This window comes from Rhamphochromis longiceps, linkage group LG1 (assembly GCF_057381845.1).
Source record: "Rhamphochromis longiceps isolate RC_006_pf linkage group LG1, R_longiceps_female_GT1.1, whole genome shotgun sequence".
Taxonomy (NCBI): domain Eukaryota; kingdom Metazoa; phylum Chordata; class Actinopteri; order Cichliformes; family Cichlidae; genus Rhamphochromis; species Rhamphochromis longiceps.
The window spans coordinates 27,585,094-27,607,864 of NC_140557.1; the positions used below are offsets into that span (position 1 = coordinate 27,585,094).

At 41.0% G+C, this 22,771-nt stretch overlaps 2 protein-coding genes across 4 annotated transcripts; both read right to left on the minus strand.

The window, feature by feature from the left end:
• Positions 1 to 1,222: 1,222 nt before the first annotated feature.
• rbm26 (RNA binding motif protein 26) lies at positions 1,223 to 11,554 on the minus strand. 3 transcript variants are annotated; one of them, XM_085403762.1, is made up of 22 exons: positions 11,053 to 11,554; positions 10,017 to 10,135; positions 9,788 to 9,906; positions 9,566 to 9,657; positions 9,196 to 9,455; positions 8,579 to 8,857; positions 8,201 to 8,443; positions 7,838 to 7,978; positions 7,587 to 7,727; positions 7,323 to 7,434; positions 6,958 to 7,114; positions 5,726 to 5,908; positions 5,144 to 5,242; positions 4,955 to 5,023; positions 4,765 to 4,869; positions 4,604 to 4,678; positions 4,253 to 4,420; positions 3,880 to 3,984; positions 3,509 to 3,712; positions 3,039 to 3,125; positions 2,766 to 2,879; positions 1,223 to 2,006 (listed from the first exon to the last, which is right to left on the minus strand). In XM_085403762.1, the coding sequence occupies exons 1-22, from the start codon at positions 11,109 to 11,111 to the stop codon at positions 1,917 to 1,919; spliced, it is 3,021 nt and encodes a 1,006-aa protein (XP_085259888.1). In that variant the 5' UTR covers positions 11,112 to 11,554; the 3' UTR covers positions 1,223 to 1,916. The 3 variants fall into 3 exon arrangements, with proteins under 3 accessions (XP_085259888.1, XP_085259872.1, XP_085259880.1); XM_085403746.1 differs by having other exon boundaries at positions 5,144 to 5,245; XM_085403754.1 differs by having other exon boundaries at positions 5,144 to 5,245; positions 7,323 to 7,431; positions 11,053 to 11,553.
• Positions 11,555 to 14,035: 2,481 nt separating this feature from the next.
• Positions 14,036 to 22,597, minus strand: cyp27c1 (cytochrome P450, family 27, subfamily C, polypeptide 1). The gene is made up of 9 exons (XM_085403796.1): positions 22,116 to 22,597; positions 20,829 to 21,019; positions 20,320 to 20,519; positions 19,783 to 19,992; positions 19,053 to 19,216; positions 16,765 to 16,931; positions 16,572 to 16,650; positions 16,075 to 16,278; positions 14,036 to 15,205 (listed from the first exon to the last, which is right to left on the minus strand). Exons 1-9 carry the CDS (start codon positions 22,404 to 22,406, stop codon positions 15,068 to 15,070), a joined length of 1,644 nt encoding a protein of 547 aa, XP_085259922.1. The 5' UTR covers positions 22,407 to 22,597; the 3' UTR covers positions 14,036 to 15,067.
• Between the last annotated feature and the right edge of the window lie 174 nt (positions 22,598 to 22,771).

Here is a 22,771-nt window from a genome sequence, read left to right on the forward strand (position 1 = left end):
TGTGAAGCACTGAAATGTGAGCAGAGGGTAAAGGCCTATGCACGCCACAGCTCATCCCACTAGTTCTATCAGCAGTTAGATCAATAAACAATAGTGACTTGATTCCACCAGCAGCCATACACGCCCATGCAATAAAAATTGCCTTAGTTTATATGATAGATAATGTGGCATGGTTCTTGTATCATTTTTATCCATTTCATTTATCATGAAATAACAAGGAAACAGGACTCACCTGACCTTTAAACTGTTAACCAGTCAAGTGTCTAATTTTTTTTGTGCCTCTAAAAATGGATTTGTTACCTTAAAAGTTAACGTAATGCTTTGCTAAACCCCTAAATTAAAGCAGAATGTTATTCACTTTGTTTGATTCAAAGCCCACTGTGGAGGTACAGTGGCAGAACTACAAAAAATGTGTCAGCCCAAAAACTAACCAACCAAATTATACGACACTCTCTTATGGCCCACGTTGCTCAAAGACTTTTGGTATTGAGGCTCACCATGAACACTGCCATGGTTTAAATGGATACCTGCATTTGACTGCTACTATCAGTAACAGGCTCTTCATTTAACAAAAAGCACAAAAACCTCAAGTGGAACAGACGACTGCTCTGAAAGTTTTTTGGTACAAGAACAAAATCCAGAATTACACGTAAAGTCAACACTAAGCTATTACACAGATTCACAAGGCTGTTTCATCAAAATGATGCATCATTACAGAAAACAAAACTGTTACTTAATACTGTTGTGTTCAATTTTTAAACACAATTACTCCCGTTACAAACAGCACAGCAGTGTGCGATGTAAACAAAGTTCTGTCAAACTCGAACTTTTTGCATATATCTTAATGTCACACAATAATCAATCCCCAATTTATAAAATATTTCTGTATTTTAATACAGCATCACATTGAGCTTGGCACCAAATAAAGACTGATACAGTCGATACAACATGACAAGATTAGCGTAAAATGTTGACGCTTCTTAGAGAAGGATGTGTTGAAGCTGCAGCACACTGACAGCTCCTACAAAAAAAAAAAAAAAAGATTGAATTTTAGATTGAATCAGTTTCCAAATGTTTTGGTTTTTTTGCAAAAACAGATATACAGCATGATGTCTGCCTTACCTTTATATGCCATTTGGTGCTACATGGCACTTACCAGTTCCAGTTAAAGCTGTTGAGTTTGTTTGGGTTTTTTTAGGAAGTTTGCTCTTAGGTGAAGATGAAGGTTTTTTTTGGTTTGTTGAAATGGTCTTTTTTCAGCTCTTTTTTTGGCTGCTTTTTTTTTTTCCCCACTGCCAATTGTTTTGTTTTTTCTTTTGGGAAACGGGGGAGGGATTTTTTTTTTTTTTTTGGCAGCATGTTTTAGACCATTTCAATTCTTTATTTTTTTGTACAATCCAAAGTAAAGCAAAGAACTTAGAAGCCAAGCTTTCATACAAATCAATTAAACTCATTCATAAAATATTTACACACAAGCGTTTAAACCAGTCAACCTAACACTATTCTGCAAAAGCTACTGTCATTGGTTTAAATTATAACACAGCTTTTTTTTTATTTTTAGGAACTCAAAAAAATGTGTCTTTCAGTGATCAGCTGTCATATGTCCCAACAAACTAATTGTATTCTGTGAACCCAAATATGAAAGAAAAAAAACAGTCTACATTAAGAGCAATAAAAAAAAAAAATCAGCACTGTTGCATCTGGTATACACAATGAAATTCATTAAACTTGTACATGGTTTTTCTGCCAGTTACAGCAATTCTAGGGGAAAAAAACACATCTAGCCAAAGTGAAATGTGTCTTGCTGATTTATAAGCAAGCATTGAAATCTTCTCTAAAGTTCCACTTGTCCTCCACACCAGTGTAACCACAGGAAGAAAAGAAAACAAACAAACAAAAAAACATCTGAGTGAGCCTCATCTGCGCCAGGGGCGAGGCTCGTTGTCGTCTTCTTCCTCATCGTCGTCCGCCAGCAGCGCATCATCGCTTAGAGACTCTTCTGGGTACTGATAGGACAGAAGAAAAGAAACTGAGATTACTACACGTGCTTAAAAAGTGCAGAAAACTCCACAACACATCTGTTTCTTTCTAAAAAGGTCCTAAGACAAACTAAATTCTCCATCTGAGAGTAATCAAGGTATGAGGGGCTGTGCGAATTTCACTGACCAGCACTGTTATTGTGGCTGATCAGTGTGATCAGCCACAATATTAAAACCACAAACAGATAAAGTGAATCAACAATGATCATCTAGTGAAAATGCAATACTCTGATGGGAAACCCTGGGCAGTCAGAAGCGTGACATCTACAACAACATTTTTTCATCCCCAGAAACGTCCAAAATGATGTCAGCTGGGCCGAGGAGTATGGAATGGAAGAAATCCTGATCCACAAATTGCCATTGCCATTGAATCTGTAGCCCAGTGCCATGATGGGTTAAGTATGGGAGAGTAGGGGTGATGGGATGCAATATTAAGCAGCTGGTTTTAATATTTTGGCTGATCAGTACAATCCTAGTACAGTTCCTGCATTGATGTGTAAGAGCTCCCCCTTGTGGCTGTTAAATACAAGAAACATATTTGATAAGTTTTACTGAGATGAGCACATCTAAAAAAGTCCTCACTAAAGAAAATATTTCCAAGTGGATTTAATAGCAGCATGAGGAAGAAATAAGTCTAATGCTCTCCTCGTGACTCACGTGTCAGAAAATCCCCCACACTGAATCAACAGTGCCAACACTAAGGCAAGGTGAGAAACATCCACAAACCTCATCTTCCTCAGGTTCTGCTTCGTCAGCATCCGCAGTAGTGAGAGTGGTGACAGGCTTATGCCAAGCCAGGCGCAAAGTCTGGTTATTAAATTTCACTCCGTGAAGAGCCGCCTGCAGGTGGACAACATAAAGCAGACAGAGGGGGGGCAGGTGTCAACATCAGGCTTAGCTGCTGGTCTTTGTGCCTTATCCTTGCTAATCCAAGGACGAGCCATAATGCAGAAAAAAATGAAACAGACATTTCACTGTTTGAATGTTAAAGTGCATCACCTGCTCTGCTTCCGCTCTCGTCTTGTACGTGATGACCGCGGACAGGTTACCCTCGTCAATCCGGCAATCTTCAATTTCTCCAAATTGCTACAGGATTGGGAAAGCAAAGCATTTTGGTCATTGAACAAACTAATACATCACAACAGTGAGGAAAATGTTCCTAACAAACCAGCAACGTGGCCTGCTGTTAACCTACAGTTGGTTAAAATGCAGAGGAAGCAGTGTAGACAGTGTTAAGCTCACTGGAAATTATGAATATGGAATATTTTTTACACCTTATATAACACAGCTATATACTAAACAGTGTCAATATTTTTAATATCTTCTCTTAAATGTATTATTATGATTATCTTTAGATGAGCACTGTATGCTCACCAAACGTAAAACTTTAACATCCTGTCATTTTACACTGTTACACAGCACAGTGGCTGCTATCAAATGTCTGTTTTTTCCGTTTTAGGTTCACTTACAGCAAAGTGTGGTAGCAAATCTATGCGGTCTGTGTCGTTGAAACCAGAAATTTTCAGCGCTCTTGGTCGATGATCCACGACTGCGTGCAGCGGCACACCTCTTCCTCGCCCCCTAGAGCCCCTTCCCCGAGCCCTGACGGCACCGCGGCCCCGAGGATGGACACCCCGGCCCCGCCCTGGTGACAGCAGCCCCCGTTTAGCTGCCTGAAAGAAAACAATCAGAGCACATCAGAACACAGCTGGAGTGGAGATTATGTTTCATCATTTGAAATTCCAAGAACAAGTCTGCCCTCAAGTGGCTACTGTGCAAGCAGCATTTTTATACATGGTTTCAAGCTTGCCCTCTTTCTTTTTTTTTTTAAATTCAATACCTCAATTTGCAGCTGGGTATATTTGATCTTCAACAGGGCTGTGTCCTCTCCAGCCTGAGTCTTCTTATACAGATCCAGCTGTGCATCCAGCAGTTCTTTCTGTGCCTGTGAGTGAAAGCAGATTTAATAAAAATAAATGCTGGCCATCAACTAGAATTTTAAATTAAAACAGAAAACAAGCAAATATATCAAGTGTGGGAGAATCTAACAGCAACAGCAAGTTACAACCATTTTCTGTGATATACTAGAAGAAAAAGGAGAGAAAAAACTCAATCACTGAAATCAAGATCAAATCAATAATAATCCATCAGGTTCTTATCAGTTGGCTTTTGTTTGACCATATCGGTGTATTTCTTCTTTTAGGTAGCACTACCTGGGCCTTGCTTTTTGCTATCCGCAGTGGGTTGCTGTTGCTTGAGATTAATTTTATCTCCTCTTGCAGTTTGGTGATGCTCTTTGTTAACATGTCCAAAGTTTCCATGATCTTGGCTTTATCCTCTGCCTTCATTGATTTGTTCTTCTCAAGTTTGGATATCAGGAGCTGCAGCAGACATAAGCAGAGAAATACAAGTTTAACATTTGCTGATGTCTCCATATTTGAATAATTACACTTGAGGTGAAAATAAATGTTAAAAAAAAACACCATAATAATCTTACTCAAATCATCCAAATCTATGCAAATTAACACTGAGCAACAGAAGCCTTTATTCCTTCTGCATCTTACCTTTTGTGTCTCAATGTGCTTCTCCAATATTTCCTGCTTCTTCTTCCTCACATCTTGCTGCAGTTTTAGAGCTTCCTGTGTAATTAGAAATGGGGATAGGATACAGTTTTTTTGCTCGACTTATAAATCACTGCCCCTCCAAATTTCCATCCATTTCTCACCTGTTTCTTCTTCAAAGCTTCCTCTGAGGTCCTTTGTGCTGTCTTCAGGACAGCAGGATTGTACACAGTCTTTGTGAGTCCCATGGACGTTGAACACACCTGAAACTGAGAGAAAACAATTACATTTGCAAGAGAAGGAGAACATTTTAAAAGGGACGCAAAGACTTCTGAACACAGAGTGGAGACTTACTTTTTCAATTGGAGCTGCTGGTTTTGTACAGAAGCCTAGACGATCCTTCACTGACAGCTTAGTGGGATTCTGCACAAAAGGGGTGTGGGGAGGGGGTCAAAAAGGGGGGAAATGTTTATACAGACCTCGGGCAAATTTTGACAAGTACACGCAACAAAACACATCCTCAGCAAGACCGCCTACACACACCTGTGAGGCTGCACCGGATTCCTGACCGGGCCCTGAATTCTGGGGCAGCATGGGTCCCAGACGGTCTTTGACAGACTGCTTCAGGGAAGTGGCTGGAGGCTGCTGAAAAACAAAGACGGTGTACAATTGTGAAATGGAAGGCATTTTAGCGGATAAATAGGCTGTCCCTCTTCCAGATTTGCCTCCACTGCATTTATTTTTTTAGACAGCAAAACAAGTTCTTTGTGCTGTACGTGCAGAAATGACAGGTATTACAGCCGCCGAGTTTTCTACATTGCAAAAAGAGAGCCAAGAGAAGACAATGTGGCACAGTGTCTAGTTCTTGCAAATTATCAAAAAATACCCTTAAAACAGGAAATACATTTCACACCTTAAAACATTAACATTGGCTGTGGTGTGTTCTTGTTTAAGCTGATTAAGTTAGAGGAACTTGTATTACTGTGAATCTGTAATCACAATGAATCCACTGGTTTGCAAGTGCCTCCTATTTTAAAGAAAATTAGAGGAAAAGCAGTTGCTTGTGTAAAGATAACAGTCTGCAAAAGCGTGTTATGAGAGACGGCTGACTTTAACAGTGGCTACCTGTGGCTGTAACTGCTGCTGTAACTGAGACTGGCCCTGGGCATCGTTTCCATCCTCACGAAACCAGTGTACCCTGATGAAACGGTTGTTGAGAACCGCCTCAGTGCTTTGCATGGCCCGCTTTGCCTCATCAGGAGAGGAAAACTGTATCAGTGCCCCCTCAGGGTCACTCTGGTAGGCCACCTGTAAAAACATTTAAAACCATTTTTAAAACAGACAGAGGACAACACATTACAATCTGAAAACCACGGTCACTCAAGGGGATAACAATGTGTGTGTGATGAGCTGTGGTCAGCTAAGTCACTCGCAAACATCAGCTTCACTCATGACACAGATTTATCTTCAGCTTTAGCTGAACTTACAGAAATATAGCAGCTTAAAGCCAATATCTGGATATTTGCCTTAACAGTAGCACATAGACACGATCAAAGTCAGTTTTCTTGCAAACAAACCTGATAACACAACGAGGGGCTTTATCGGACTCTGAAATTTTAACTCTTTACATCTTGAAAGCCTAGTAGGGCTTTCAAGATGTAGTGAGTGGTTTCCGTTATACTTCAGGCCTCCTTATGAAACAAAATAATTAGGTGTGCATTAGAAGTTAGCGAGGGTAGTTTCTGCCTATGCTGCTTCCAGGAAACGTCTTGATTGATATATACTGAGGTGTCAAAACTTGTCGTTAAGGGTAGAGGGGAAGTTATCAAAAGTCATCTTTATGAGATAAAGAGTTAATTCAACATTATTTGATTCCTAAACGGACACAAGAGCAGTTACATGGTGTTAGTTCCACCTGATCATCCCAAGAGTCATTATGTTTACCTTTTACTGTCCAATCCTTCAAAGCCTAAAACTACATCAATGTATTTTGTAAAAGAGTACGCAGTTGTTTTTGAAGATACCTTAGCAGTCAATCTCTTATTTTGACATGTGATATCTTTATTGATATTGCCTGTCAGATTTATGTTGGACCAGAGCTGTTGCAAATCATGTTACTCAAATAGCTTTATGGCATAATTTTATATTTTATTTCTAAAAGACAACCTAGAAGATTAATCTAAACCACTAGACAAACCATGTGTGACTCTTTAACCTTTTAATACCAGATCCATGCATGCATACTGTTCACACATCAATCACCAACTGAACAGCATATATGATTGCGCTATACTGTGGTTACACGTGTTAATAACCAACAACGATCAAAGCCGGGACATCCATATCCGGAAACTGACCTGCAGGTTGACGATGGTTCCAAACTTGCTGAAATGCTCGTTGAGTTTGCTGATGTTGTTGAGCTCGGGGGGAATTTGCCGAACAAGCAGCTTGGCGTTAGGAGTAAACTGAGCCCTTTTGTGGCTGCCCTGGTGGTTGGGTTTATTAAAGTTGATTCTGAGCAGAGAGGAGAAAATTAACCAATTCACATGTGTCAAATTATACCCCTCTTTACATGTGCTGTTGTGTGAATGTGTGTGTGAATGGGTGGATGACTGAATGTGTAAAGCGCTTTGGGGTCCTTAGGGACTAGTAAAACGCTATACAAATACAGGCCATTTACATACTATAGAAAAAATACAAACAAAAACAAAGTGTTTCTTACTTGTCAAACCAAGGTTTCTTGGTGGGCAGCCCTCCATCATGAGATGGAGCGGGTCTCTTCCTCGAATCAGATTCCATGACAATTCTCATACTGTTGTTGGGAATCTTGTCTGCTGGAACAAACACTGATAGGTTAATTTCTGAGACCAACACATGTGGCTCATAAAAGGAGAATACAAGTCTAGAGAAACACTTCTGATTGCAGTAGATGAAATGCACATATAACTGAGGACAGTCTTTTCAAAGTTCAAATGGTTTAAAATACCTCTGTGTGGCTGATCGACCTCCCCCATAGTGAGACCAATCAGGTTGGGTCTCTGGGCATTGACCCGGTGACGATAGATCTGCCTGGAAGTATTGGTGATGCTGGGGGCCTCGGGATTGTACACGTCTATGTCATAGTGATCTGATCAGCAGAGAGAGGATCATTTAGCTCATAAAATACTGGGGTAAAGTACAGCAACCAATTTATAAATCTAAAATTATATAGACTACATAAGAGATTAGAGACATTACCAGAGTTGAAGAGTGGCCTTGAGAGTGGTGGAAGCGAGGAGCGCATCCCAGAGGTGACAATGGTGGGAACGGAGCTGGTGATGGAATTGGGAGGACCATCCATGCCTGCTGGTTGCAGTGGAGGAAGAGGAGGAGGGGGACCTGTGCCAGATAAAGCAAGAGTTAACATCTTTGGTAGCCCTTTTCTGTAGCGATATATCACTTTGTAGTTTTAAGCATAAAGAATTTATTTGATGACTTAAAAAAGTCCCTAAACTTTAAAATTGCTTTAATGCTAATTCAACCTATTAGTACTTTTTAAAACCTTGAATCAAAGTGTCAGGAAAAAAGAGGAAATACAGCAATTATTATCTGAATCTCTACCTGCAATGGGTGGGAGGCTAGGTGGAAGGGCACCTGGAGGGGGCACAGGTGGCCGAAGGTTCACAGGTGGTGGGTTCATGAGAGGTGGTGGTGGTGGGAGGCCTGGGGGTGGTGGTGGCTCCACACCTGGAATTGGTGGAGGTTGGAAGGGCAACATACTGGGCAAATTGACATCCTCCACTACAACGGGATCACTTCCGTGATCGAAAGGACACAGATCCCCCTGCATGCAGAATCCCTTTTCTGCAAAAGGAAACAGAGCTATGTAGAACAAACAAATATACAACGTCCAAGAACAAAACAGAACACATTTAATATATTAATATATATATATATATATATATATATATATATATATTTAATATCAGCTGTCCTTACCGTCATAGTCACGGCATCGATTTCTCTGTTGAGGGGGAGGCCCCCTGTTGAAAGGGACCCGATCCATAGGGTGCTCGGGATGGAAGTCTGACCAGCTCTCTGTGGTGTTGTTGCTGTGATGATGTGTGGGAGCAATGACTGTAATAGTGCTGCTCAGTGTTGGCACAGGGAAGTGTGAAGTGGTTGCAGTGGAGACAAGAGCAGCTGGGGTATATCCATCACCACTCTCTGACCTGTCCCCTCGTTCATGATCATACTTCAACTTTCCAGAGTCTCGTTCTAGAGAGAAAAGAAAGGCCACATGGCTTTAAATCACTAACACATATACAAAAGTGACAAATCAGACCTGTGAATCAGGTACACCGTTTTTAGTTTGATCCTTTTTCTCTTTAACTGCTCAGCACTGGTAGATCATCATATACAGTGAACTATTCAGGAAATCCTATTGAATTCTTAAGATTGGGTAAATTCATACCAGAGGAAATACACACCTATACCAAACAAATACATCTCCAGGAAAAATAAGATGTTCTAAGATCTGTAATGAAGTTGGCATGTTCGCACATTAAAAAGAAAAATACTGATATTTTTACAACCTGAGTTAATCAGGTTCTTACCTCGACTTCTGCTTCTCGACCGAGTTCTACTGAGGGACCGGCTCCTGGTGCGATCTCGATCCCTGTCTCTTTCCCTGTCTCTGTCACGGTCTCGGATACGGTCTTTGCTCCAGCTCCTGCTTCGGCTACGACTACGACTGTAACTGCGGCTGCGGCCTCTTCTGCGATTGTAGCGTTCACGGTAAGAGTCCCTTCTCGGCGGGTTGCGATCATAATCCCTCTTCCTGGAGCGATCGTCTCGCTTACGGTCATCTCCTCTCCTGAAAATTTTTTTTTTTTTAAACAATGAGTGAAATGAGTGAAAGAAAAACACATGTTGACATGGTTTTTGTTTTGTTTTTTCTAAATGAGAACAGGCAAATGCACACACCTGCTGTCTCTGCTGTAGCGAGAACTTGATTGTGGGGGGCTGTGATTCACGCGTCGCAAAAATTTCTTGTCTCGTTCGTCTTCACGATTTGCCTGAACAAGAAAAAAAAGGTGCCTATTTAAACTGGTTGCTCATACTGTTTAGCAAGTGTGCATTTAACTGATGTTAATAATCTTTGGGTACTCAGGCTGTTTGAAATTCTTGACATTAAAAGAAGATAACCTCATCTTTCTTCTGCTCTTCTTTCTCAACTTTGATCACAGAGGGTGGCTGCTCAAGCTGTGGGAGGTAGCTTTTGTTGTTAACGGCTTCAAACAGCTTATCCACAAATGGCTGGGTTTCTGGAAAGAAAAAAAAAGTAATAGAATAATATTTTAAACCAGAGTCAAATAACATTCAGGATCACATGATAAAGGTAATGGGGCTTGGAAAATAAAGCTTTAATAATTACCTTTCTGAAGAAATACATCCAGCTGGTCTATACAAAGGGCTTTAAGTTCCTTTTCACTTTTGTCCTTCTTCACCAACGCAACAACATACTTGGCGAGCGCAGAAGGGTCTGCATCACAGCTGCAATCGTTAAGAAAGAAATCCATATAACACTTGAACAAGATTTCCTTTTAAAACCAGACAATTTGTCTGTGACAATACGTGTTGGGAGGACACAGTCGTTTATGAAAGCTGCAAAATGCAGGTGAGTTAACTAACTGTATCCACTGAATTTACAATACACCACAAAAGCAGGCAGTAGCTTTGCTGTTGTTGGTAGGAAATGTTATTGGTTCTGGCTCATTTAAAGCTTAAATAACATAAATAACTGACTCAGTTAGTACTTTGTTTAGCTTTTCTTGTAAGTGATACCAGGAATTAAGAGTTAACAATATATTATTTGCAACTCTGTGCTGCCTTGATTTATTACATCTCCTTATTGTTCTTTATAAAGCTGCTTGGTTATGTGACGTGCATTTTTAATGTTGCTGAATCAAGTTTGGGGACACAGTGTGACAGTTTTGTTATTTAATCTGGTTATTTCTAGGCTGGCTGTACTGAGGAAAGCAGTTATATAATTATATATTTGACCAGTGGTATTTTGCACATGCAGCAGAGTTTAAGCAAAAGGGACTTAGTACTGTTTCGTATATTAAGGACACTTTTTCGTAGACTAAGAATGTTCTAATCATGTATCTTATATTACAGGACATGGTTAACCACCATATTATCACCACATTATTACCATGTAACAGCTTTTCCTCTCCCTTACCCTTTTAAAGGCGCAACACATTATGTTTACTCGGAGTACATTTTAATTTGGCAACTTTTTTCACAACCAAAATTAATTTTTACTTCAGTAAAATGTCAATAAAGCAACGGGACCTTTACTGGAGCAAAATTTACTCTTTCAAGCCCCCATTCATTTAAGTAGTTTGTGTAACTCCGACTAAACTAAATTTACTAAAGCCTTTTGGCTAATGGCTAACCATACTTACATGGGCTCGAGGGTTTCAGACAGCCATGTTTTCAAGGCATCGAGGTTTTCAATGATCATCTTAGATCCAAAGGAGCCTTTCCTCGACCACCGCCACAGTTAAAGCTAATCGGGGCTGATGCTGTTTATCTGTGTAAAAGCACAGCTGACATTAGCTGGTGAAACTAGCAGCTTCAGTGGACAGACTGTGATGCTAAACGTGACGTTAGCTTGACTGCCGCGTTAACGCAGCGTAACGTTGGCTGGGCTAGCACACGTCTTTCCAGGCCCCGAGCGTGCTGCACAATCCCGCCACCCTTCTGCTGTGTTTATTATCGAAACGCCGGTGGTGGAGGGAGGTCTGTTGCCTCTCAACGCTGAAGCTGCTAACTCTGAAGTTTACAAACGATTTCAGTTCGATGAATTAAATAGCATCCGCGCTTAAATTGCTATTTCGTCCCCTCTCACTAGTGGTTACTATGCCATGAATACTATTTACTTCCGGTTGAACTCTCGTTGGAAAAATTCTCGAAAAATCGCGAGAGGGCAACTCTGGGAGCCGTGTCCGTCGACGTAAAAAGTGCGAAATTTCTGCTCATTTAACCGCTGTGTTTTGTTTTCAGTGTGTCCCAAACGAAAGAAATATGCAATTTATTATTATTATTCCAAGCTCAACTTCCTTGCCTGTGGTTCACTTCCACAACATAGACAATAACAAGTTTCCACTTACTTCACTCTGCACCTCCCCACCCCTGCATATTTATATTGCACATGTGGTCCACTAGACTCGAGGGTAGGTGCTGTGTCCCTTCACTCTCTTCTCCTCCTCCATGCCCTACTGTGTGTGTGGAGTGATGGGGGTGTGTTTGTGCTTCGTCTTTCTGCTCCTACTTTTTCCACACAAGGTCCCAACATTGTTTGACTACAAGCACCTACACCTGTCCCCTACAATATTCCTATACATTTTTCCCTTCAGTACAGGAAGGCTAGACTCTTTGACAAAGTAAAACCTCCTAATTAGAGTCTGACAGTCAGTTTGAAAATGAGGAGGAGAATGGCTATAAGATGGCTGTAACACAGTTGCTAACAAGGGGAGGGAGAAATGTGGATAAAAATGGTGAACCGGAATGCCCTCCTTCCCCGAGCATCGAGGCACACCACATTGCTCCCAGTGTTGCACAACCAAGGCCAAGACAAATAGCATTTAGCCTTGTGCAAGACATCACGTCTGATTTTGTGCTTTTCATCTTTGATGCCATACAGAAATTAATCCACATCAGTAAATATACGCTGATCTAAGTTATCTTCCAGATTCTAGATCTTAGATGGACGGGAACACACAGTATACAGGCATCAGATCCAAGATTGACAGGAAGCTGGTTAGTTTAGTTTCCGTTCAATTCAACGAAGTAAACATTAATCAGGATCAAAAACCTTGCTTACTTGTTCAAGATTAACATGATTGTTTCCAGGTCATTTACTTTTTTTGTTTTGTTTTGGGAGGGGGGGGGGGGGTTCTCCACCTGTCCCGTTTGGTTCTTTTGCCATCAGAATTGTTGCCTGAAGTCCAAGAAAGATGCTCAACAGATTTACTATGCCAAGTGGACCATATTGGTCCATTTGATTGACCTTTGTTATTTATTTGATTTGATTTTCAGTTGTTACACATGGGACAGACATGACTGGGGGAAAGGAAAGGGAGAAAGAAAGAGAGGGAGGGAAAGAAAAAAGATGTGGGGGCAAAAAATACACACACACACATATATATATATATATATATATATATATATATATATATATATATATATATATATATATATATATATATATATATATATATATATATATATATACGCGCACACACATATATACGTAAGATTGACAGAGCACAGTGTGCTTTGAGGTAGCAGCCAAGAAAAGTGTAGTTTGTGTCTGTGAACACCGTGTGTACACCTGTGAGCATGAGCGCGCTTGTATTCAAAAGGTTTCTTCATGTAACGACCTGCCAGAGGGAGTGGGGAGCCATAGCCCCGTCCCCCAGGGCATGAAGCAGGTATGGAGGAGATCCAGACTCCAGACATCCAGAGACCACCAGAGTGCAAGAGTCCAAGGAAGACCAACGGAGGGGAAACCGTGAAAGAGCTGAGGAGAGCCCCAGACAAGGGGTCCAGGTCATTTACTAACAATAAGAAATTCTAGATTTCAATCAAAGCATTCATTTTAATCTGTTATTCAAAATCAGTATTTCTAAATCTATTGCCAGGGCTTGTTTCACAAAGCTGCAAACTTTTGCTGATTAGCTTAGATTTATAAGAAATAATATTACATGATACAATAACATGGTTTAAATCTGCATACTATCGCTTAATGTGTGTGTGTGTGGGGGGGGGGGGGGGGGGGGGGGGTTTGTTTTTTCCTTGCTGTCATTCATTTATTTTATTGACTTTTTTATCTGTAGTTCAATTTTATCTTATTTCTTCCTTCTTCTCTGGCTGGGTTTTTGTTACACTGTTCTGGATAGGTGGTGGTGGGGGGGGAGGGGGGGAGTTTGTTAATACTGCTGTAATTGTTGCTAAAAGCAATTTTTTTGTTCAATAAAAAGACCTTGATCAAAAAAAAAATTTCTTGCATGCAATAGTACTCTGATTAAAGATTATGATTAAAAAGCTTGCAAATACTAGTGGATTAACCATCACAGAAACAAATGATTTTGGTCAGTATTTTTAATCTAGGGGAGCTGTTTGGTTGGGTGGTGGTCTAATACATTTATAAAACACTAAACATGTGTGCAAACATGAATACATGGGTGTGGTATATAGAGTCATGTGAAGAGTCTAGTTATTAGTCATATCAGTCATTCATTGCAACCATGCAGCTTTTACATGTTCTTTACAAACTGCAGTGAAAAAGCTCAGTTTAATCATTTCTTGTTCTGTTTCTATAAATTAAAAGATAAAACTCTGAAGTGTCTGTATATTAAAATATTGCCCAAAACAACAACACTGTTTGTTGTAATAAATCATTTTATTGTTTCCCAGTTTCACTGGAACTACAAAACAAACAAAAAAAAATACAGAGGCAAAAAAGCAGATAAAAATTAAAGTGTTTTTTCTTCATTGCCGACCAGTGAGATTCTTCATGCTGACGCACGCAAACAACTTGCCTCTCTCCTTTCCAACTGTACTGTAACATACCTTTTTCCATCTCGAAAACAAACAAAAGAAGCAAATGCCAACAATAAAACATATGCGAGTGAGGACTTTCTCACAAATAGCAAACAAACCAAAGTCTAACCACATTCTTTGATCCAAACCCCTGAAAACGTAGGCAGTGGATTGATTAATGGAAAATGTGCACTTACATTCATTGCTTGTAGCTCATGAGATAATTCAACTAGTAGCCATGTTTTTTGTTTTTTGTTTTTAAAAGGTAATCTATTTTAAAACATTTCTTGTCTGTACTTCAGAGATATACAGTACACAGATTAAAGTCATGTAATGCCTTTTCGGTATATGAATGCACTTATTCACTAGAAATTAAAGCAAAAAAATAAAATAATCAAATAAAAAAATAATGATGCTAGTTTTAAAGGGAAAGAAATTAACAAAATTTGGTTCGTAACACAGTCTTTGAGTAAAGCTTGTTATAAACAGCTGCACTAACCTAGCTAAGCTAAGTCCATTCACAGCTGCCCTAGCTCAAACGCAGAGGAAACAGAATGTCTACATGCATTAATATTTGTGATTACATTATATGCATACATGCACAATAGTGTAAGAGGCTACAATCAGTTTCATTTTTCCATATTTAATTGAATCACAGAAGTAGTTACAATCAAAAAACAAAACAAAAAAGGGGATTTTCAGTCCAAATGTTATTCTTACAGCTTATATTTGTCCTGGATTTGTGACCTAGTCGCTAATGAACACATTTCATTCCTGAGTAAAACCTCATTCTCAGCTCAGAATCTAAAATATAGGAGTGGAGAGTGTGTCTAAAAGCAGAGTGTTTAAAAACTTCCAACAGTACAGCGGATTTCACGGAGAAGAGAGTGCGTCCACTTCCCGGTCGATGAACTGCAGGTGGATGGGGGCACCGGGGCAAAGCAGGCCGTGGGTTTTGGCTTTGATGTCAGCAGTGAGAGGAGAAAGGCAGATGTGGAACTTCTGAATGAGCTGCACAGCGAGCAAAAAGACAAAGAACAGACATCAAAGTTAGCTTAATTCAGTAGTCACATTATCTAGCACACTTTTATGTAAAACCATAAAAATAAGAGGATAATCATTTAAATAAATAAATAAATAAATAAATAAATAACAGGGAATATGAGGTGTGTGATATAGAGAAGTGAAGGATGAATCATCTTTCGACAAACTCCTCAGTAGATCTGAGGAAGCGGAGGTCAGACTGAATGATAATGCATTTTTTGTGCTCAATGATGATTCAAATTTTCCAGGAGTGTCTTGACAAAGCTTTGCATTATTCTGATTTTGCATCAGTAATTACTATTTGTGTTCATACTGTCTCAAGACACTTGGAAAATACAATATGGAGCAACAGTATGATACATTAATATTTGTAGTTTAGTTTCATTTCCCCCTGTGCTCTTGTCACAGCACGAGCCTGAGAGCAAGAGAGAAATGCTAACGACAGCTGGGTTTCTGTAGGTTTAAATAAATTACTTGTAAGATGTTTTTAGGATTATATAAAATGGCATTTAAGATATTTTCCATCCATATTGTACCTCCCAATTAAATTAACATTATTTTACAAAAATATATTTTTTTATTATCAAAGAAGACAATACACAAGCTCACATAGGTGTGTTCAGCTAAGGTGGTGAGGTTGCATTAGTGGTTATGGGATCTTTGTTTTGTTATTGGTTGCAGTACACATCTTTTTCCACTCAAAGCAAACGCTGAGGCCCGTCAGATTTTAGAGTCTTTGAAATCCTATCATATTCCAGACTTTTTAAAACCTTTTTGAGAACCCTGGACATTTTTTTAAATGAAAGTGTAGCACCACAAGCAGAGTAATCTCTTACCCTTATGAGAGCTAAATGCATCTCCAACTCTGCAATTCTCCTCCCAATGCAGCTCCTGATGCCATAGCCAAAGGGAATGGAGCCAAAGTTGTCAACACGATCTGTGGTATCTTTCCGTATCCAGCGATCTGGTTGAAAGTCTAAAGGCTCCGAAAAGTTCTCTTCTTCCAGAGATGTGGAGTAGTGGCACAGGGCCAGCTGAGTCTATTAAAAAAAAAGAGAGAGAGAGAGAGAGAGAGAGAGAGAGAGAGAGAGAGAGAGAGAGAGAGAGAGAGAGAGAGAGAGAGAGAGAGAGAGAGAAAGGGGAAGAATGTTGGTTGTGTAATGAAAACAGCTGGGCTATTGTACATGGGTCCATACATGAGGGAGGAACAGAGAAATGCCTGAGTAATAGTGTATCATGTTACATCTGGTTTGACTATAATGTTTTAGCCAATTCTTATTGTCACACTTTCTTGTGCCCGTGTCTGATGTGGAAATGTGACCATCACACTTACTCCTTTGGGGATGAAATATCCACCAACTACCAAGTCATCCTGGGTGATCCGTCCATTGCCTGGAAGAACTGGAAAGAGCCTGATCACAGTGTGGGACATACAAAGACTGTTATTCACACAAAGACTGAAAAGATTGCTATAATACTAATGTACACCAAAGTCTTGATCTAGGATAAACATAATACATACTGACCTGAGAGTCTCTTTGACCAGCCCTCTGATGAGCGGCAGGTTAGAGACGTCCTCGGCTGTGGCGACTGCTCCGGGTTCCAGGGTCTTTTTAATTTCTTTGTGGATTTGATGCTGTACATGAGGGTGTCGTGCTAACAGGTAGCAGGCCCATGACAGGGTAAAGGATGTCTAGAACAGAAAATGGTCAATTTAAATTTTAAAAATATGCTTACACATTGAGCATTTCATGAATATTGTACTGGTGTTTTTATATTTGTGACTATATCGTTTCTTTTCTTGATGCGCTGCAGCAGAGTTGACTGCAGTGCAAGCTGATATAAGAGTTTCTATAATGTTGAGTAAGTGCCGAGAAGCAGCAAGGGAATCTGAGGGAGAAGCGGCCCAATTCCAAATGCTGGGCAAATGCTCAAGGTCCCTCCACCAGCTGTGCTCCCAACAATTTTCTCCCATGTCTTACACCACTCACCCATCTGATCCATTCTTATCCCACTGTACCTTGATTAAATGACCTCAGTTGGCTTTGGCAAGGCATTTCAAACAATTACAGCAAGAAAAATGAAAATGTGGCTGAGATTATTACCATGTTGCACAAACAGAAATCCAATCCAAACAAGTTTAGCCTTGTACAACTTTTAACATTTCCATTGTGTTCTTGGCAAATCCTTCTGTTCATCTCACTTCACAATGGGCTCCTTCTGCTAATGCATTCCAGACTTCTTACATTTTTGCTTTCCATATTAGCAATGCAACTTGATTTTTTTCCTCCAGTTCATCCTTCATTGCCAAATCACTCTAATTACTCATGAGTTATCTGATCAGTTGGCCCGACTTCCTGTTTCCGACTTATATCCACTGACATTTTATTTCAGTGAGCTGGGCGGTTGACCAAATGATATGAAAATGTCATGCGTCACTTTTCCTAAATTTACATCTTTTCATTTGTTTAATGAGGGTCTTCCTTGTTGATCCAGCCCACTCCTTCTCCATCCACCCCCAGTGCATTTTTGACCTCAGCCCTGGTTTTGCCATAACTCTAAAGGCCAATCTAAGGTTAGTGTCTCCCTGTGGACCAACTAATATACCCTGCCATTCTTTTTCACTGTTGTTCCTTCCCACTGCTCTTGCATTCTCCCCCCTCCCTCTCCATTAGCACCCTCTTTCCATGCAACCAACATGCTCTTAATCAGCCCCAGCTGGCACAGACACTGGCAACTCCTCAGATGCAGCCTGAGAGGAATCATATGACAAAGGCTCCTCCAAGCAAAGTTTTCAAAAGGCTGAGGCCTCTCCCCCTTCCATTCCCTCCATCTTCCCCTTATTTTCCAACATCCATCTCACACCCTGATCCCTTGTATTCCTCAGTATTATGCCATCCACCCCATCACCCCCCCCCCCCCCCCCCCCCCCCCTTACTCCCACCCAGCCCCTTATTCTCCCCCTGGTCTCACCTCTGCCCACTCTGTGCTATAACTCTGGCTGTGGCTAATGTGACTTGACAGCTCTTGTGTGTACCAACTAAAGGCAAAATGCACCATGGGGTCAGGTAATGGCTGAGCTTAGTGCACCCCCTACCAGGACATGCCTGATTCAACAAGTTCACCAAAACACACACACCCTTTTATCCCGTGGCCCCAAGCTCCACACAAAATACTCTACCCCGTTATTCTTATTAATATGACAGGACCCCAAACAAATTAGGCAATAACTAGGAACATGTGCACGAGGCGCGCATACAGTTGCAAATGCATGTACATCAACACTACTACAGCGAGGTAGAAAATCAGTGTAAAATGCCTCCTTCCTGTGTCCCAATTTCTGTATTCTTTAGCCTGCCAATAAAAGATTCATGTTACACACACCCCCCATAGTGGTCCGTGGATGACATTAAACCCACAGCCTTAATTATTTGCAAGTGCATACAAAGAGTTTGAATGTTGAAACATGAACACAGATGTCTACCTTAGTTATTTAAAAAAAAAAAAAAAGAGAGAGAGAGACAAAAGGCCCCCTGTGCTGACTGAACAGACAGAGACAAATGACAAGAAACTAAATCTGAGTGAGAACGAGTTTGTCAGTGGGAAACTGTAACCCGCCCGATACACTACTCTGACCTGACGCTGGCACAGCTTCACAGGCATGGACATGGCGCCAGAAACACAACCTTTGAAACTCAACACTGACTCTGACACTCACACACACACACAGATGCAAACACACACACCTGCAACTCTTCACATACATCGAACCCTTCTCTGCACAATGTTTATCACAACACAGACACACACGCACCGTGTCGACCCCAGCCAGTAGCATCTCGGTTACGTTAGCGTAGATCTCCTCGACGCTCATCTCCCTGGTAATGAGCATGTGTGTGAGCAGTCCCCCCTTCACCTCCTCTCCCCGCTCCAGCTGGGCCTTGATCTCCGAGAGTCTCTTATTGACGTGAACAATGCCTGGGATTAACGAGGGGTAGAGAAGGTGATATGAATGGGGGAAAAAAAAATGCGGGTCATCGTGAAGGAAGGTAGTGAAGGGAAAGCAAGAGAAAAAGGAGTAGGTTATGTAAGAGATGGACCTGCATACTCTCACTATCCAATGGTACAGCAGTGGAGATTTAAATGCAAATCAACATCAACATTCCCTTCTATTGAGCACTACCGGTTTCAAGCTCTACTACTTGGCGTTTTAATGAAAGCATTAGCCAAATAGGAAAGCTAAAAAAAACTAGATCTTTCTAGAAGTTCTGGCATCAAGGCAGAACTTGATTAACAGCCTTTGTGGTCACTCTAAAAAGAAATTGAAGTCTTAGACAAGAGTACCACAAGTCTTAGCATAAATTAGGCCTGGATATACTTAGGAAATCTCTCCTTCCTGTGTTCCAGTATCCTTTTTATGTAGTAAGAAATTACTGGGTTACCATCTTCTGGACTAAAACACTGTCCAGGCAGTTCAGCAGAGCATACAAGTATGAAACTAATCTGTCTTCTTTGATCACAATTTCAAGCTATAAACCACTTACTGAATTTGAAAAGACCATCCCAGGACAGACAGAACTCCTCCCATGGTTTGGGGATAATGGGTCGGAGCCACTTGGGGATCGCTCCAGCATACATGGTCATCTTGAAGGAGCTGAACATGAGGTTCAGTGCAGCGATGTAGTCCTGGGTTTTCTGGGGAATATTATTTTCCAAACATCCTAGTCTGCATTCATACAAAATAGCAGCCACTCCTGTAAAAACGAAGGTAAGAGAGAGAGAATTTTACCAATCTAAGATGTTTAACACTGGCAACCATCAGTGGCTTTGACTTTTTAGTACAGGGCCACTTTAATAACTTTCTATCGAAAATTGGTGACTAAATTTTAGAGAAGTGAATAACGTGGTTCATATATTTCTCCCTTGGTTACCTCTTCATAGCAGTTTTTCTGTTATTTCAGTTTTTCTCATTGATTTTCTTTCCTGCCATCTACACTTCGCCTGCATTGAGCCACTTATAAATCCTTTTTGACCAACTGGTATTTGCTTCACAGCCAATAATCTACAGACTTGGTACCAACCTTCCATGGCATATTTAAAGAAGAGGTCATTCACATTGAGGACAGTTGCTCTATCCGGCTGCTGGGTGCGCAGACTGTACACCCTCTGGATGAGGTCGTCCACCACGCCGTTTACATCATCAGAGAAGACTGCAACATCACGTGGTCGCATGATGAGCTGCCTGAGCACGCTCCGCATCTTCAGCCAGTCTTCTCCCTCACTGGGAAACAAGATACAAAATGATAGTTAAAATTCCCTTGTATTCACTTATTTGAGTCATTCAGAGACATATGGGGGGGGGGTTCTCAATTTGAATATTAAGGGATGTTGCTGTTGGAAAAACTGCAAGTTCTGATGCTTTTTGGATGCTAAAGTGGACTACTGAGTAGTAAACGGAAGTGTGAAATGAGGAGATAAATTAAGGGACGGGTAATGGAAATCTAATCAACACATCTGCTCAGATCAAGGTATTATTTCCTGAGGTTGCCAAAACTCAAAACTCATGGTTTGAACACTGAAGGGGACTCACGCTGAGATGAGCCCAGTGGCCCGTCCTCTCATGTCTCTGTACTCCTTCCAGGAATCCATGTTAGCCCTCTGAGGGGCCACCCCCTCTGCCCTCAGCACCTGAGCCACCATGTCACGATCTGCAACGGAGACCACCAGCTGGGGCCCAAAACGAGACTTGAAGATCTTTCCATACTTCTTCCGGTGCTCCATCTAGAAAGCAACAGTGACAATCAGGATATCTAGAGATATTTGTAAATTACTTTACTAATAGATTTCAGCACTGAATTTATTTTACTGCTCTCCTGCCATAACGTAATGATAACTACTTCCTTATTTATTGTTCTGATTATTTTGAAGACCTTTTTTGTATAATAATGTTAATGTGTAACATTCAAATAATAAAAAAATAAAACCAAGTTGCAGATGCTATTGAAGAAGACTGCCAGTGTTCACATCAACTTAAAAAAATGTTTTAATGATCTAAATTTAGAAACGATTACGTAACCTCGAGCATATTTCACTACAAACAATTAATCTATATAGACACATTAAGAAATGATGACCCTTTTGTACTCGTTGTACTCACGCTGGCAGGCGCTTATTGTGCCCAATTTGCATAGGCTACGTTTCAAAACGCTGTGTAAAAACTGCATATGCTGCATCTGAAAGACGACACTTAATTAAGCTTTCATTTATGCTGCCGCGGTTGTGCAGTTTGCGGAGGTATTCTGCCCACGGACATGCTCCCCTGAACTCCAAAATCACAGCTGCACGGCGCTGGACGTGGAGGACGCGGTGCCTCGGTGGATTGGTTGATAAGATTCTGTTTAACTTCAGCTCTTTGTGAGTTAAAACTATCCCATTACTTTTCTCTGGGTCCGGCCGATGGACCGACCGGTCGTGCATTTTTTCAGACTGCCCCCATTTGCGGGCAGGCTCTCTCTTACGGTAGACGGACAGTCTGAAGGTGACCACGGACTGCCAATGGAATGCCAGCGCGCGTCCACTCGCGACCACGACTGAACCATAATTTACCCCCGATTATTTCAAACAAATGGGGGGCAAATTATGTTTGGCAATAAACGGGGGCGGGTTAGCTCATCACATCTCAGTAGGACTATTACAAAACTCTCGCCTTGTACCGGAAGGTCGACCAGTGTCCGGACTCCTGGTGCGCTACATTGCCATTTTACGCATAGGTGACAAATTTGGCTGAGCACTGAGAATACGAGGCCAAGACATTTTTTATTTATTTTTTAACCTATGAAAAAAGAACAAAATGAAGCATAAGATTGAGCACCATTACCTGAATTTCATGGATTCTGCCAAACCCGTCCTTCCAAAAGAACTCGATCAAGTTGGACAGGGTGTTCGGTCCGGGCATGTCGTTCAGGGTCTTGATTTGAGTTTTCTCGCTGACCTCCTCCGGTTTGATCATCCTGTTGGGCATGGTCTCTTCTTCTGTTGCAGAGATCCCCAAAGCCTCGCTGGCTGCTGACTTGTGTAAGGAACGCACAACGTAGAACAGCTGCTTATTCAACTGGTCGCTCTGAAAGTTCTTCCAGCATATCTTCGTGAAATTATTGAAGACTGCCATTGTTGAGATGCTTTTTTCCGCCTTTGCGTGACCGAGAACTATGTGTGAGAAAAAAAAATTAAAAAAACTTTTGCAAAGTCTTTTTTTGTAACTTCACATCTGCAGAAAATGTACGCTCTTGGCTCGTGCAAACACAACACTCCCTGTGTGGTAGTGAAATGTTAGACAAGGACAGTATCGTGGATCGCTTTTAAATAGTTGCTTGTACAACCTCAGAAGAAGAGGATTGGACGATCGCCTCAAAAGAAGGGAGGGATAACTCTTTATTCGGAAATGGGCGCAGTACAACGTGCTAAAAGTTCGTTACATCACACCAATCAATCATCCTCTGTGACTGCGCACACCACCTTCCCTCCGAGCGCGTC

Bases quoted from the DNA above. Each gene is read 5' to 3' on its own strand.
- rbm26 (XM_085403746.1), bottom strand. From the start codon at position 11,111: ATGATCATTGAAAACCTCGATGCCTTGAAAACATGGCTGTCTGAAACC. The intron at 9,658-9,787 runs GTTATCTTCTTT...TTTCTTGTTCAG, and splicing joins AAGAGCAGAAGAAAGATGAG to GCAAATCGTGAAGACGAACG. The intron at 2,880-3,038 runs GTGATGCACTTT...GTCCACCTGCAG, and splicing joins CGAGAGCGGAAGCAGAGCAG to GCGGCTCTTCACGGAGTGAA.
- cyp27c1 (XM_085403796.1), bottom strand. From the start codon at position 22,406: ATGGCAGTCTTCAATAATTTCACGAAGATATGCTGGAAGAACTTTCAG. The intron at 21,020-22,115 runs GTAATGGTGCTC...GTTGCTTTCTAG, and splicing joins GCAGAATCCATGAAATTCAG to ATGGAGCACCGGAAGAAGTA. The intron at 16,932-19,052 runs GTGCGTGTGTGT...TTTCTGTTCTAG, and splicing joins TACTGGCTGGGGTCGACACG to ACATCCTTTACCCTGTCATG.